The sequence below is a fragment of the Micromys minutus genome, assembly GCF_963924665.1.
Source record: "Micromys minutus genome assembly, chromosome: 9".
NCBI lineage: Eukaryota > Metazoa > Chordata > Mammalia > Rodentia > Muridae > Micromys > Micromys minutus.
Window position 1 is genome coordinate 43,712,580 of NC_137978.1, and position 17,057 is coordinate 43,729,636.

A 17,057-nucleotide genomic window follows, 5' to 3' on the forward strand; every position below is an offset into this window, starting at 1 on the left:
GCACACAACTATACACACAAACAGACATGCATGTACAGACAAGTGCACGTACACATGTGAATACATGTATACATACACATCTAAACACAAGTACACCCACCCACACACACTCATGTTTATATACACACACCTAAGCACACTCACAGTACTGTGCCTAAGAGGGTAGTCTCTCGAGCTGGTCAGGGTAGGTTGGAATTCCAGTCCCGGTCATTTGAGTGGCTTATGATCTTGGGTAAATGTTGACTGACCCTCCCCCTCCTGTCCCAAGTTTGAAATGCATGTCTGCAATGGTGCCTAGCCAGCATCCTGGCCTTTCACTCTCGTGAGCTTGTCGTCATGGTTACAAACAGACTCTAAATTTATCATTATATGGCCTCCCACCCACATCACACCAAGTGGAGACTGAACTAAGGCCCATGGGATCACGGCAGAGCGGCAGGCCTTCCCATTCGCTGACAGCACACTGGGAGACATTGTGGAAACTTCAAGTTCTGTCCTACGGGTCAGGAATTAATTCTGACACAGTGACCGATATGGGGTGCTCACTTGTCCATCCTCTTTTAGATTAAAAAATACATATATACATGTGGTGTGTGTGTATAGTTTTGTTTTGACTATTTTGCTCGTGTGTATGTTTATGCATCACGGATGTGCCTGACACCCTCAGAGGCCAGAAGTGGGCATCAGATCCCCTGGAACTGGAGTGACCGATGGCCGTGAGCTGCTATGCATGTGCAGAGAACCGAACTCAGGTGCTCTGGAAGAGCAGCCAGTTCTCATTCATTTTGTTCTGACAGGATTTGCTGGGAACTCACTGTGTAGACCAGGCTGGCTTTGAACTCATAGAGATCCACCTGTCTCTGCCTCCTTAGTGCTGGGACTAAAGATGTGTGCCACCCTGACTGGTTTGCTACCTGTGCATTTAGCCAGTGAGCCATCTCTGCCACTCTGGGTGCTGTTTCTTTGATCATCAGAATGAACGAGCCCAGGAGCCACTGGATGTGTGTGTGGTAACGGAACACGTTGCGGTCCAGTAATCCACTCATAATGTGTGTGCCCCTTTTCCCTGCGACCTTGGTTGGTGTTTGTTTTAAACTGACACTTGTACCTGGGCAAACACTTGAGTGTGTTAAACTGGGAATTTTAGGGCCAATATACTTTCCTTTTCCACTGAACCTGTAGCTGAGATGGTGTGACTGGTCACGATAATCCAGGAAAACAGTGCCACCTCTGCAGCTGGTCGCTGTGGCAGGAGGAGGTTGGTCTGGGATGCACAGGCGTGACTTCTGGAGTCAGGGGCTGTGGAGATGGTGAGGTGGATAAAGTATTTGTCATGTAAGCAAGAGGACCAACGTTCAAGTCCTCAGCACTCACGGATAAGCCAAACATGGTGGTGCAGGTCTGTAACCCCCAACGCGGGGGAAGAGGGGACTGGAAGGTCTGTGGAGGGCACAAGTCAGCCAGTCTAGGCAAATCAGTAATCTTAAGGTTCAGAGAAGACTCCCCGTTTCAAAACGTAAGACAGAGGGTGGTGGTAGAGGAAGGCACTTGACCTCTGGGACACTGACCGCTGGCCTCTGCTTAGATGTGAGTGTGTGTGTGTGTGTGTGTGTATGTGTGTGTGTGTGTGTGTAAAAGGGGGATGCAGTGAGAAAGTAGAGTGTGGATATGAACATCTGATATACAAAGCTGGGAATGACTCTGGGGGCTTCCGGTTTTCTCCCTTGTTCTATGGTGCATGTGTTTCTTGTTAGGTATCAACCTGTTTCCACCCGTTCATCTTTCCCCTGGCATTGTGAAATATATCAATTGTGGTATTGTAAAATGTATTAACTGGGGCATCTTAAAGGTGACAATTCAGTCTTTTAGGTTACAGATTGTCAAGACAGAGTTATGCCCGGAGTTGGAATGAGGATCAGAGACAGACATGACTGGTGAGGTCCAGGTCTTGAACCAGCCAAATGCTGGACAGGTAGCGGTGCAGTCAGTCGGCTTTTAGCATTCACAGGACTGCTCCCTCCATGTAGGGTTAGACACTGTTTCCCTGGCTATGCAGCCAGAGTCTGCATACAAATCAGGTCTACCAATTCTGCGCGCGCGCGCGCGCGCGCGCACACACACACACACACACACACACACACACACACGAAGTGAGACGGGCCATACATCATATGTATACTTGGCTCTTGGTTCTCCCTGTAGCAGCCATGGGCCACTCCAGCTGCATTTCCATGTCTGCTTGGTTCACCAGCAGTGATGGCTGAGCTCGGGGTTCAAGCGTGCGTTCACCTGCTTCCTGGCTGCAGCGGCACAGGCTGCAGTCAGAATTCTGTGTGCCTGTGCGTGCCTGTTTGTGCATGGACGTGTGTGCCCATTGTCTTGTTATTGCTGTGGTCGGGGACCGAATTCAGAGCCCTCTGCACACTTGGTGCATGGTTTACCACAGCACCGTACCCCAGTTCTAAGTATGGGCTTGCCGCTGAACTCCCTCACTTCACATAGATTTTCCTGGAACTACGTCAGTGGAAGGACTAGGATGAAGTTTATGATCTCTTGACAACCACCAGCTTCGGGTCCCTTGGCTGCTTGGGCTCGGCTCTGTAGCTAAGTTCAAGTCCTGCGCGGTGGCACCTGCTCACCCCAAGCTCACCCTAGGCTTTCTTCAGGGCTCCACAAAGCACAGGCTCCCCTGACCACATGCTGTGGAATCACAGGGTTGCAGGGCTCTGAGAGCTCCCAGGGCCAGGTCCCAAGCCAGACCTGAAAAAAGCAGGCTCCAAGCTCTGCTCTGAAATTCCACACAGCACCGTCTTCCCACTCTGACCTGGCTGAGAGAGGGCTTCGTGGGTGGAGAGCTAAAATCTGTGAAGATGCTGACACTGTGTGGTTGAATCCTGAGGCCTGCGTTGTAGGAGCACTGAAACTGACAGTCACATAAGGACCAGAAGGTCAGGAAAACTCCCTTCCTCCAATCCTGCTCAGGAGATGCGGCACAACTTCGCTTTAAGATCTGCGCATGTGCGGCAGGCGGAACCACCCTTAGACCTAGGCTCCGCCCTCTGCTGTTCCTGGCTGCAGGTACTTACTTGTCTTTGAGGAAGCAAGTTCCTTGCTAATGGGATGCTGACAGCTCATCCATCCTGGACTTAATCTGTTTGCTGCTGCTATAACACAGGACCCGAGTCTGAAAAAAAATCTACAAAAATTAGAGAAAAAAGGAGACCTGTTTAGGGCTGGAGAGATGGCTCAGTGGTTAAGAGCACTGACTGCTCTTCTGGAGGTCCTGAGTTGAAATCCCAGCAACCACATGGTGGCTCACAACTATTTGTAATGAGATCTGATGCCCTCAATGTATTTATAATAAATAAATAAATAAATAAATAAATAAATAAATCTTAGAGAGACCTGTTTATTACACTTCTGAAGGGTGGAAATTCCATGGCCTCTCTTCCTCCCTCTCTTCCCTTTCCTCTCCTTTTCTCCCCATCCCTCTCTCCACTTCCTCTCTCCTCCCTCTCCCCCTCTTTCTCTGTCTCTCTTCCCCCTTCTCTCCTCTTCTTTCCTCTCTACCATTTGATATGTAGCCCAGGCTAGCCCTATACAACCAAGGATAACTGAACTCTTGATCTCTTGATTCTTTTGCCCCTAGAGCTCTGGGATTATAGGTATGCAGCGCCACACCCAGTTTATGTGGAGATTCAAACCAGACCTTCATTTATGCTCTTCAAGTACCAAGCAAGCCACTCTCCAGACCAAGCTTCCTTACTGTATTGTCTCATCATGGTAGAAAGTAGAAGGGGAAAGAAACAGGATCGTGACTTCGAGTGTGTGTGTGTGTGTGTGTGTGTGTGTGTGTGTGTAAGAAGTTGTTTTGTATTTTTGGTTTCTCTGTGTAACCTTGACTGTCCTGGAATTCACACTATAGACCAGACTGGCCTCAAATACAACAAGTGTTTGGAGAAACAAATTCAAACCTCAGCACAGGCCCCATATTAGGGCACAGGAATTGCTACCCGTAAACTAGTTCAGACAATGTCATCTAGGGGATCACTCACAAAACCATGACACCCAAAAATTCCTCGGCATGGTGAGAGAGGAATCAACATTCCTGTCTCTCTGTCCTTAATGGGAGGCAGGGGAGGGAGCAGCCAGCGACGGTAAAGAACCAGAACAAGAGCATCATGGGAACCAAGTGGGCAAGAGCCCCAGCAGGGCAGCTGGCACAGGAGACAGGTTTTGTAGGCTGAGGATGGATTTGAGAGTAAGTGGAAAGTTTCCAGGGAGCAATTTCAGGAGAGGACAGCACAGAATTGACTTCCTTCTGCTCAGGAGTGAGTGGGAGTTGAGGAGGAGGAGGCAGCTCTCTGCTCTGTGCTTGTCTTTTAATGGAAAAGACTTAAGGAGCACAGAGAGGGGAGAGAGCGCATGCGCACGTGCACAAGAGTGGCTCTCTGGTCCTAAGAAGAAAGAGATGACCTTAGACAGAGGGGTCGGATCTGGTCTCCTTCCTGCTCTGGGGTTACACTCTGGGGGTTGCAAGGCTAAAGAGCACAACTCCGGGTTGAGAGGCGGATCAGCAGGCAGAGGTGCCACCAAAGCCCAGGACACACATGATGGAAGGAGAGAACCAACCGTCCTCTGGTCTCTACACACGAGCTGTGGCACATGTGCACACACACATACACACACAATGTAAAGGGAAAAAAGCTACAAAGAACAAAGCTGGAGCGATTAGCACAAATCCCAAACTATTTTGCAATTCCAAGAAAATTCAGACTGATTTCTCCTGCGGTTTCTAAGCAGAGAAGACGGAGCATGAATTTCCCGGATGCAACTAGGTAGACAGTGGCTTTCTGGGGTTAAATGGGGCAGGGTGTTGAGAGTGTGACTCAGTGCTACGGGGTTTCCCTTGTACTCACAAGGCTCCAGGTTTGACTCCTGGCACTGCAAAGAGATATTAAAAGCTACAGGGAAGATAGGATTAAGAAACAGGCAGAGAGCAAAAGGCAAAGACATCATTTAAAGAAAAATCATATTTATTTATTTATTTCTGCATGTGTGTATTACCCATGTTTGTGTATGTGTGTGGATACTCGAGTCTCTTGGCATGTGTGCAGAGGTGAGAGAACAAGTTGAAGGGGTCAGTTGTCTCTTCCACCCTATGTGTCCCAGGGGTCACACTCAGGTTGTTAGGCTTGGTGGCAAACACACTGACCAGCTGAGCCACCTCACAAGCCGTGTGTGTGTGTGTGTGTGTGTGTGTGCAGGCGTGCTTGCAGTGATGCACATATGGAAGTCAGTTGTGGTTTCCTATGACTGCAGTCATATTGTCATGGCTGGCAAGTGCATTTACAGGACGAACCATCTCACTGCCCCCGAAGTCACTGAACTACACCCTCCCACCTCCCCCTTCACCCCAGTACCCGGCACGGATGACATCAAGTGACACGGTGTGGAGGAGAATTTACTTTTTACTGGTATTTGTTTCGGTGTTTTGTTTGTTTGTTTGTTTGTTTGTTCTTGTGCTGGGATAGAGTCCACTGCTTTACCTACTTCAATACAGAGAAAAATCAGTTGGAGATTTGTATCCATGGGGACTGCTGTGTGCATTGTATCATGTGTGCTTCTGGTTCATTCCTCGTCCCTCCTCCCTCTATCCTGCAGCCAATGCATCGTTGTCTTGAGGACTTTATAGGAAGTCAGAAAGTCTGAGCTCTCCAGCATTGGCTACTCTGGACCTTTGCATTCCTGCAAACATTGGAGGATCTCCTTCTCCTTGTCAGTGTCTGCTGCTGGGATTAGGACAAGGACTGTATAGAGCGCATGGGTCCGTCTGAAAAGAATCCTAGCAATGGCAAGTGTTTCGGTCTTCATTCCTTCGCATCTTTCCCTTCATTGAGTCTTCCTTAATTTTGTTTGTTTGCTTTCGTTTTTTAAGACAGAGCTTCTCTGTGCAACTCTGGCTGTCCTGGAACTCACTCTGTAGACCAGGCTGGCTTCAAACTCAGAGATCTGCCTGCCTCTGCCTCCCACATGCAGGGATTAAAGGTTTGTGCTGCCATCGTCTGGCTAGTTTTTTTTTTTTTAAGATTAATGTTTATTTGGTTTAATTTATATTTATTGTTTTATATGTGTGTTGGTATGCGTATGTAAGTGCAGTGACATGAGGAGGCCAGAAGAGGGCAGCAGATCCCGGGACCTGGACTTATAAACAGTTGTGAGTTATCTGACCTTGGGTGCCAGGAGAAGAGCTTGTGTCCTCTGCAAGACTCTTAATCTCTGGATTGTCCCACTCCCTTAGTTTCTTTCTTTTTATTTATTTGATATATTTATGTCTTTGTTATTTTATGTGTATAGGAGTTTTGCCTACATATATGTCTGTGCACCACCTATATGCCTGATGCCAACAAGGCCAGAAGAGGGCACCAAAACCTTTGGAACTGGAGTTACAAATGATTGGGAGCTATAGTGTAGGTGCTGGGAATTGAACCTGGGTCCTCTGGAAGAAGCAGCCAGTGCTCTAATTGCTGAGCCATCCCTCCAGGCCACACAGCCCAATTCGTTTTATGTTACTGGCCTTGAGCAGATGAATAGATTTATTTTTATTTACTTGTGACTTGAGACAGAATTTTGCTGTTTAATCCAAACTGGCCTGGAACTTTGATTTCTCTGTCCTTGGGTTCTTGCACGCTGGGATTAGAGGCATGTAGCACAATGCCTGGCTTTGGTTTATACTTTAAGGGAGATTACTCAGAACGATGGGGGGCTGGCTGGAGAGCAAGGGATGCTGGGAGAACAAGGACATGAGCACAGACAGAGGAAACACAGCACAACCCAGTGGGAGCTGGAGTAGATGTCTCCCAAGCTCTTGCCTAGGGACATATGATGCCACCACAGGAGACAAGAAGGTGATGTTGGGGAGATAAAAGGACCAAAACTTCTGGGACTTGGGGAAATTCTCTCTGCCCTGTGCATCCTGAAGGAGGAGTCACACTCAACTTCAAGCTCAGTAGCTAAGCCATTACTCAGCTGGGCATGGTGCTGCATGCCTTTAATCCCAGCATTCAGGAGGCAGAGGCAGGGGAATCTCTGTGAGAATCCAGCCTGGTCTACAGAGTAAGAATCTGTCTTAAAAACAAAGCACAGCAAACAAACAAAAACTTGTCCTACTTTACCAGCCCCCAAAATAAAACAATTTTAAATGTTTTATTACATCTGTTTATTTGTGTGTGTGTGTGTGTGTGTGTTTGTGTGTTTGCACATGTGCATGTGCGTGTCACTTGACACACATGCAGAATTCAGAGGACTCCTGTGACAACTGTGCTAGTTGGTTCTCTCCTTTTGCCACTCGAGTCTCAGGATCAACCTTGGGTCATCAGGGTTGGTGGCAGGTGTCTTTACAATGCTTCCCTTTAGTTTGATGTCAGCGCGTACACATATATAAAATAGAATGTGGTATGGTGGTGTGTGTTGTGTTATTTACACAGAGGAAGTGTGGAGTTGGAGTTTGGGTTGATTGTCAACCTGACACAGCTAGAATCACCAGGGACAAGCCTCTGAGTGTGCGTGTGATTCTCTGTAGGTGGGTTTGATAAGGTTCCTGGGGTCAGCCTAAATGTAGGTGGTCCCATTTCACGGGCTGGGGTCCTAAGCTGATTAAAAAGGAGAGGGCAAGCATTCACCTCCCTCTGTTTCCTGACTGCAGATGCCACAAGACCAACCTTCTCAGGCTCCTGGGGCCACAGCTTCCTTACCTTGCCAGGCTGTGCCTTCTCTGAGCCTTTCTCCTTTAAGTTGTAACTTCTCTGCAATGAGAGAAGTCATGTCCCCAGCAGAACAGCCACCCGAGAAACACTGACTCCAGTGCAAATCCTCAGGGCCACACCTGGTGCAATGTGCAATGTTCCCGGAAGGAACGTTGTTCCTTGTGTTTATCTGGCCTGGTTTCAACCTTTTACACCTCTCAAGTCATGAGTGCCTCAGAAATGACGGGAACCTGGAAGACTCATTACCATCCCATTTGATCAGGAAACTGAGGCCCAGGGAACAATGGTGATCCAACAGCAGACCACACAGTTAGCTGGGGGAAGGCAAGGAACTAGAACTCTGGTCTAGAACAGTTATTTTTTTCTTTTTTCCTGAATGTAAGGCAGTGTGTGGAGACATGGGCAGATGCAAGGGTCACACGGTACTGGGACAGTGGACTTTAGTCACCAGGAAAAGAACTGGTGATAACCACGAGTCACTAAATTCAGATGATAGCTGGAAAATTACAGTCCAAGGGAGCATGTGGGGGCCCTGGTCTTCCCAATTCACAGGCCCCAGGCTTGGGCCAGTTGCGGAGGCCACGGCTGTCCTCATCCATCAATACACACCCGGAAGTCAGGAACTGCCTCACAGGCAGGGAGGAGTCAAGCCTCCACTCTCACTGTGCTGTATGTAATAAGAACACAGGAGAGTCCTTTGCTCTTCTGGCCTCACTTTTCTTCTCTGTAAAATGGCTTACCTTTAACTCTGTTGTTCTAGGGACATAAATCACCAGTGCATCTGGTAGCCAAGACATTATTTATTTATTTATTTATTTATTTATTTATTTATTTATTTATTTATTTATATTTATCTTCATGCATATGTACATGTACTTGCATGATGTTCATGTGCCTCACATGCATGCAGTGCCCTCCAAGGCCAGAAAAAAGGCATCAGATCCCCTAGAGCTGGAGTTGAAGATGGTTGTTAACTGCCATCTGGGTGATGAGAATTAAATCCACCCCCTCTGCAAGGGCAGCAAGTGCTCTTAACTATAGAGCTAACTCTTCAGCCCTAACAAAGACAAAAGGCCTGGTCCCCAACCCAATTCCAGAAGTTCCAGCTGTCCTCATTGCCCTTCACTGACACCATACACTCCCAGAACTAGGATTTGTGCTCAGCGCAGCAGTGACCACAGGCTCTCCTCAGGGCAGCCCTGGGAGGAAGGCTCTGTCATCTGAGAGGGGAGGAGGGATGTGTGCAGGAGCCCTTCCATTTTCAGCAAAAACAAGACATGAATAAATGATTCCTGTAAGATTTGCAACAATGTTTCATGTAAGATTGCAATGATGTTTTTGTAAGGTTGCAACAGTGTTTCGTGTAAGATTGCAACATCGGATGTATGTATAAAGGAAAGAGCAGAAGGTCTCCCTGCCCTTCTTCAGGTTCTCACCACCATTACCACTCTGGTGCCCTGCTTCTATTAGGAGCAGCTCCTATCCATAAACATCATCATAGTCACATCTCTTGCAGGATAAAGACCCAAAAATAGTTTCTGGGCTACAATTATGAGCCTGTAGCCATTTGTAATAGGGTTAACTGCAGGCCAAGTGACCACTAAAGGACGCCCATGGACATAACATTTAATGCCCACTAGGGAAGGTGCCAGCTAATGGCTTAATAACCTGCCTCCATCTTCCCTTCCATCCATCCTGTCTCCTTATCCTTCGCCCATTGCACAATGTCTCCATTAAAAGTCAGCTGATAAGAAAGCCCGCCCACCAAAACCTGTTTGGAGTGATCAGAGCATCCTGCCTGACCCTGTAGTTATCCAGCAGCGCGTGGGGCTTCAGCTGCCTCCCCTGCTGCTAATGTGTTTTCCATACTCCAGAAGCTGGACATGCTGATCCAGGTGACACAAGGAACGCAGGGAGTGTTACTACAGGTGGCACTACAGGCACACATTCACCAGACACCTGGGGTCCAGGTTCTGAGAACCTGGAGACATCAGGCCAGCCTTGTCCATGTACTGATGGGATACACCTACTGCAAGGACCTCAGTGGTCCAGAGAGGTGCTATGCTATGACCAAAACAATGCTTGGCAGAGACATGGGGGGGGGGTTCCACCTGTTTATTTACCACTTCTGGCTAAATGGTTCTATACGACTGCTCAGCTATCTGAACCCAAAGGAGGAGGACAGGACTTCTATCTGCAGCAGGAACACAGTAACGAAGCAAGTGTCCATCCAACACTTGATATAACCCAAAGCCAATTAATTCTCCAGTCTCAGCAATAGACATTCTAGGATATCTGTGAGTTCAAAACCAGCCTGGTCTACATAGTGAGTTCCAGGACAGTTAGGACTATATAGTGAGACCCCTGACTCGTGCATGTGTGTGTGTGTGTGTGTGTGTGTGCGTAGTATATCAGTGCTCCAGTGGAGATCGGAGGACAACTTTCAGGACTGAGTGCTCTCCTTCCGATGTGGGTCCCAGGGATGGAACCCCGGTTCTCAGGCTAGTGGCAAGAGACTTTACTGACTGAACCAACTCATTGACCCCCGTCGTTTCTTTCTTTTTCTTTCCTTTCTTTTTTTTTTTTTTTTTTCTAAGCTGTATTTTCTTACATCAGGGGACAAAAATTATTACCCTTAATTATCCAAGAAGCAAACAGAGACATCACCCCCACCCCCACCACCGAAAAGAAAAGCACCTTGCTCAACATGGAAGACCAGACTGAGACCAGGAGGCACTCTCTGCCAGCACAAGGAAGACCTAGCCAGGGCAAGTGATTGTTCTGAAGTCACACCATAGATTACAAGCAGACCCCTGGTGGCTCCTGCTCAGTCCCAGTTTTCATCCTGACCCAGGTGCCCGCGTCCCGTCCCCACGCCCCCATCACTCCGGGAGTTGCGATCGCTGCTCACTTGCTAACACCACCACCACCCAGCATGGCCGACGGAGACCCCCTTGGAGCCTCAGTGTCCATTGATGGAATGGGCGTGCTGAGGGAACGAGGGCGGCCTGGCGCCGGGCACCTGGTTCAGCGGCAGGGGCGGGGCCGTGACTCAGCCGCACAGTCTCGGGGTCGCCCAGCCGGTCCGACCGGCCTCGACAACGCGCGCGGGGCGCCAGGCTGGGCAACTGGAGAGGTGAAGGGAAGGGAGCCGCCAGGAGTCTGCTTGGGCGGGAATAGGAGCGCAGGCCACAGAGGAGAAGAATGGGAGCGAGACCCCGCTGAGGCCAGCGCGGGGTACACTGGCTGGAATCGACATGTGTCTGCGTATAGGTGAGCTGGGGCACACGGGAGACCCACTCCTGGGGGGACCCAAACCCGAAGCCAGGCCGCCTGCTTCCCCCAACTCTGCTTTACGTACTGGCCTGCTTCAGGTCACTTTCCTCTTAGTCTCAGTTTTCTCAGAAGCAGGGTGACAAGCGACTGGGTTTTATTTGCTTTAGGCAAGTGCTCTAACCGCCCAAGGTAGTTCAGGGTCCAGCCCAGAACTCATTACTTAGCTCACTCTAACTTTGAATTTCTCCCTCCCACCTGAACCCACTAAGCAGCTGAGGACTCCAGGTTTGTGCTATTGAGGTCCAGCTCTAAGTAAGCCTAGTGTTAATGTAGCCAGGGCCACCTTCAACTCCTGACCCTATTTCCCTTTCTAAGGAGCTCTGGGATCCCCAGATAGAAGGGACGCTGGAGGATGAAGAAATGAAGATCCTGGGTCCTTAGTCCTACAGAGGTCCCGTTTCCATACCTTTCTCTCATCTAGCCAGGCTGGAGGAAAGGCCAGTCAACCAGGATCCTTGACAGAGTACAATGGTGTGCCCCTCCCCCATGCCCTGGGCAAACTCTGCCGTTTGGGATCTAAAGAGTTCCCACCCTTCGGTACACACATCTTACAAGCCATGCCTATTTTTCCTTGGCAAAATGAAGACCGTTGCACCCACCTCTTGACCAGGATGAGGTTCCTTTCTGCTAATAAATGCTTAGCACCATGCCAGTCACATTGTCCAGTGCTTTCAGTATGAGAACTGAGAAATAATGCCTGCCTAGGGCTCTCTGACTAGTGCAGAAGGACCCTCCTGTTTCACCAAAGCCTTGGTCCAGAGATGCTGCTGTTTTTGAGCCCAGCCAAAGCCCACTGGTGGCAGGGTTACTACTGGCCAATGGGTAGGTGGATGGGAATGGGTGGATAGGGTGGGACCCGTGAGGCCCCTGGAACAAGGCTGTGATTTCTCTTCCTGTTTGGTCAGCTGTTCATCTTCATGTCACAAGGGCATTCCAGTGCCTCGTGCCTTTTCAGTCCATGCTCTGTCCTCTGCTGCAGTGACAGTCCCAGAGCCTACAAGCTAGAGGAGAGCTCAGAAACCACTTAGGCCAACCCCACCTGGCTCTATGCATAAAGAGTCCAGAGTTCAGAGGGAGGAAGGGCTGGTACCAGGTTCACAGTGAGTTTCTGATGGTCTAGACAGGCTCCTCCTTGCTCCCTAAAACTACCTTTGTGTGTGTGTGTTACTGAGTTTAGTTAGAGTTGATTACAAGAGTTTGAGGGGGAGTTTTACTGGAACATAAGCAACTTACCAGTGGCTATACCACTGAAATAAAAAATAATACTATTTTTATAAACAGAGTCTCACTCTGCAACCTAAGCTGGTCCTGACTTTGCAGCAATCCTCCTGCCTCAGTTTTCTGAGAACAGGCATTATGGGCCCCTTTGGCCCTCTTGGTCCTGTAATTACCCAGAGAATGCCTGGCTTCATGACTCCTTCCATTTCTTGTTTTCATTCAGCCACAGAGCTCACGGGTAGGGAACAGGAACAAACTTCTGTGCCGCACGTGGAGATACCGGGACTCAGTGAGGGTCTCAGAGTCAGAACCCATTGGGAGCAGCAAAGGAAGGAAGGGCTCTGCTAGGCTGAGAGGGCCAACCACAATCTTCCAGTTTCTTGGAGCTGGCTAAACTAAGACCCCAGCCCCAGGGTCCAGGTGGCAGGGCCATGTGGGATGTTGTAGGAGAGAGAGCAGCTCAGAGAAGGCTTCCCAGCCCCAGTTAAGTGCAGCCTGCACTAAGAGTCCCCAATTTCCTGTCCAGCCATGGACTTTGTCCACACTGAGAAACAAGGGCTCTCTTCCTCTCCAGGAAGAGAAGTGGGGACTAGACGGCTCTCCATAGCTCCGTTTAGCGGCTGCATGTTAAAAATCCTGTGTGTGCCAGGCCCCATCTCCTGAACAGAGCAAAGCCTGATTCCCATCCAATACATTGCAGGCTCCTCGAGGCCTGGACAGTACCTGTTGGGCTCAGAGGTACCCTAGTGCATGGAGCAAGCATGCAGGACGCTTTTATATGTGGAACAGCTGAGTGAAAGCTTGGACGGCTGGATGGCTCAGTGGGAGGATCGTGCTGGATCCCTGCTACTCAGGACACAATAGTTAGCAAGGATCATTTGTGTGCTGTTCCAATCTCACACTCCAGGGCTACAAACCAACCATGAAGTTTTTAGAGTCAAAGAAATGGGGGAGGCTCAGATGACCTATACCACCCAGCAGGGAGCACCTCACCAAGACCCCGACCTGTGTTCCCCACAGGTGGCCTGAATGTGGATGAGTTCCGGAAGGTGCTGATGAAGACGGGTCTGGTGCTGGTAGTGCTGGGTCATGTGAGCTTCATCACAGCCGCCGTGCTCCACGGCACCATGCTGCGCTTCATAGCCACCACCAGTGACCCTGTGGTCCTACAGTACTGTGTGGTAGACATCCTCTCTGTCACCTCTGCCATTGTGGTAATGGCCTGCCTGGGAGGCCAGCAAGAGGGAGGGATTGGGTCCCAGTCAGAGCCCCAAGCCCTATACCATACATGGTATAACCATATACAAACTGTGCAGGCATTCAAACTCTCCCTGCCTTGCTTTTGCCCTCTGCAAAATGGGGGTGTCGAGAGGATGTGTGCATGGCAGAGGTTCCCAGGGAGTATCTAAAGAAGTCATCTACAGAAGGTGCTTAACCGAGAGGCCTGGCACATGGCTAGTGTAGACTGTTGTGACAGATATTCAGTGTGGTGGTACCGAAGGAGCAAAGCCAACATCAGCTTAGCCAGGGAGGGGCAGGGTTTCACGGAGAAGTAGATCTCTGAACTGGGTGTTTACGGATGTGTGGGTGTTCCCAATGGACTGTAATTATCAACCCAAGTATGCGGCATGCTGAGGCTGGCTTGCAGAAGAGCATGCCAGGGTGGCATTCCATGTTCAGGTTGTGTGGCCGGTGCAGATGTGTGGAGCTGGGGATGGCTGAGATCTGTTCTGGTGACACTGAGTAAAACAGACTGGAGTTTAGCATTAGGGTAGACTACGTGAGCCACTTGATAAATGGTAGCCATTGTGATACCCGGCCATCTATCCATTTGATGACTGAATAAATAAGAGAGCCCAGTGTACTTAGGTTTAAGAAGCACTCCTCTGTCAACTGAGACGACTGTAGCCTTGTTCATCTCTGGGAGACCTGCTGACTCCTGCTGAGGGACTTCTCTCTCTCTCTCTCTCTCTCTCTCTCTCTCTCTCTCTCTCTGAACTGGTCTCTGCCTACAAGATGAAGCTCTGACAGCCTGGTGGCCTCCAGGCATGGTGAGCCAGGCTCTGTGGAAGTTCGGATGACCGGGAGAGTGTAGTGCTAAGTGCCAATTGGTATCTGTTTTGCTCAGCGGCCATGTGAGGAAGGCGTAGAAGATGGGCAGGGTCAGGAGGCCCTGGGCTGGAACACTTCGCCTTCACCTTGGTTACCCCAGTAAACCACTCCCAGCTGCCCATGACCCGGGGGAATTCACCACACTCCCTTGGATGTGATTGTCTTCCTGTGAGCACATCCTGCAGAGAGGGACTAAGCCCAGAGAAGCTGAGATACTTTCTTGTGACTGCACAGTGAATTAACACTACCACTATACCCACACGATACTGTGTCCACACAGAGGTGGACACTAAGAAGATAGATAGGCTAAATGGAGCCCTGAGGATCCAGAGGTCAGCCAGTGAGCTAACTAGTGCACAGGAAACCCTGTCTCTGCGGGGATCTGGGGGCATTAGGACTCAGGAGCAGGGTGTCTTGGAAAGGATGATCCGTAGGTAGCAGGATGAATGGCTCTGCATGAGTGCCCAGGTCCAGTGCAATGAGGTGAGACAATGGTTCAGAATAGACCAGAGAAGGCCAGGTTAGGTCACCAAGAGCCTAGGATAACTTGATGCTCTTAGAGTTTCTTTGTCTTGTGTAGTACTTAGGATTGAACCCCCGGCTTCACACATGCTAAGCAAGCATTCTGTTCCCACGCTCCATCCTCCACCCTCTCCTAACAATCTCTGAATTCTGTTCATGTGTCCTGTCTGTCTAAGATGGGGGCCTCATTACATAGTCCTGGCTGAAAAGGGACTTTTGATATAAACCAAGCTGGCTTTAAACTTGCAACAATCCACCTGCTTCAGTGCTGGGATTGTAGGCATATGCTACCATGCCTGGTTTCTGTTTTTAATATAATTTGGGGTTTAGTTCTTTGTTAGTAGAATGCATTTCTTCCAGTCTTCTCCATCCCAAGGAGATATACCGTGGGTCCTGTGGCCTAGCGCACTCCTTTGTCTGCAAACTTAGGATACACAGGACCCTCTTGGAAACTCACAGCTTTAGGCAGTGGGGGCCCTGGAAGGTCATAGGAAGTGGGTGTTTATGAGACCAAAGCCAGAGAGTGGGTGGGAGTGGAGATTGCAGACCCATGAAAGATATTGGGGTGACCTTTATCCAAGTGTGGGTGATCCCACAAGCTGTCCTCCAGCGCTGGCGTAAGAGCTGATCCAAGCTTCCTCGCAGGTCATCGTTTCGGGAATTTTGGCTGTCGCCTTGTCACGCTACCTCCCCAGTACCCCCTTGGTACGTGATGGGACTGTGGGCTGGGTCAGCAGCCATCTTGGGGGCAAGCATAAAAACCACTGACCAGTGTTCTTCCTGCCTAGCGCTGGACTGTGTTTAGCTTGAGTGTGGCCTGTGCTCTCCTCTCTCTGACCTGTGCCCTTGGACTCCTGGCCTCCATTGCTGTGACCTTCACCACCAAGGGCAGAGCACTATTGGCAGCCTGTACTTTTGAGAACCCTGAACTCCCAACACTGGCACCTGACTGTCCTTTTGACCCAACTCGAATTTATGTGAGTGCCTCATCCTGGAAGGGGTCGGGAAGACTCTTGAGATCTACCTGCATCCCCATCCCTAATTAGATGCTTGTGCCCCTGGACCATACAGAGCTCTAGCCTGTGCCTCTGGGCCATCTCTCTCATATTCTGTCTGGCGGAGAGCACGTCTGCTATGCGCTGCGCCCATCTCATGCATCGGCTGCTGGAACTGAGGCCCTGGTGGGGGAAAAACTGCCACCACTCGGTGAGTTCCCCCCTAGTCCTGGGAGGTCCCAGGCTGGTCAGCTTCACCCCTTCTCTGAACAGGGCCTCAGATAACTGGAGCAAAAGTTTGCTCCCCATCAGAGGGCGCCAAAGTCCAGAGAGACCAGATCTGCCAACTAAGACACAGCTGATGTCTGGCTCTCCCAATCTTGGGGGAAAACACTGGTCTTTGGGGATTAAACAGGAGACACTTGGGGGGGGGGTCTGGCCTGTCATGAATGATAGTGCTGTCCTCCTTCAAGACCCTAGTCCTTCTTTCCTCCAGTTTGGGGGTGTCCTGAAAATAGAGACCTCAGACCCAGGGAAGCAACCAGGTTCCTGTGTCTGCAGATACAAGCAAGCCCAGAGCCCATGGATGGCCATGACCTACTGAGCTGTGCCAGCTGACCCTCTGACACCTCAGCAGCACCATGGCTACCGAAGCATGTGACCAGTGTCCAGACAAGCCATGGAAGCTTAGCAGGACCCAGAATTCCTAGAGCAAGCCCAAGAAAGATCAATGGACTCCTGGGGACATGGGAGAGGGCTTTTTAACGCCCTCCCCTGGCCACCAAGCACAATGCACTGAAACAAGACTTTATTTTTGAAGTTATTAAAAAGAACCAAAGATGCTCCGTGTGGCTGCATGCAAAGGGACATGGGACTTGGCCAGGGGCCTGCACTTCCTTCCCACACAGAATGCTGCGGAGGGGCTCTGCCCATCTGTCTGTGGGCCTCTGTGTGTGTGTGTGTGTGTGTGTGTGTGTGTGTCTGAGAGAGAGAGAGAGAGAGAGAGAGAGAGAGAGAGAGAGAAAGAGAGAGAGATACAGAGTACAGAGACGTGGTAAATCTGTGGTTATCCAAGTGCAAAGAGGCAGGCTGGGTTTGGGGACCCCCA

The 17,057-nt window shown here is 49.9% G+C and overlaps 1 protein-coding gene across 1 annotated transcript; it reads left to right on the plus strand.

Moving 5' to 3' along the window:
- Positions 1-11,023: 11,023 nt before the first annotated feature.
- Positions 11,024-16,619, plus strand: TMEM54 (transmembrane protein 54; the record flags this gene model as incomplete). Its single annotated transcript, XM_080922182.1, has 6 exons — positions 11,024-11,039; positions 13,341-13,534; positions 15,600-15,659; positions 15,743-15,931; positions 16,026-16,160; positions 16,511-16,619. The coding sequence occupies 6 exons, from the start codon at positions 11,024-11,026 to the stop codon at positions 16,565-16,567; spliced, it is 651 nt and encodes a 216-aa protein (XP_080778308.1). The 3' UTR covers positions 16,568-16,619.
- Between the last annotated feature and the right edge of the window lie 438 nt (positions 16,620-17,057).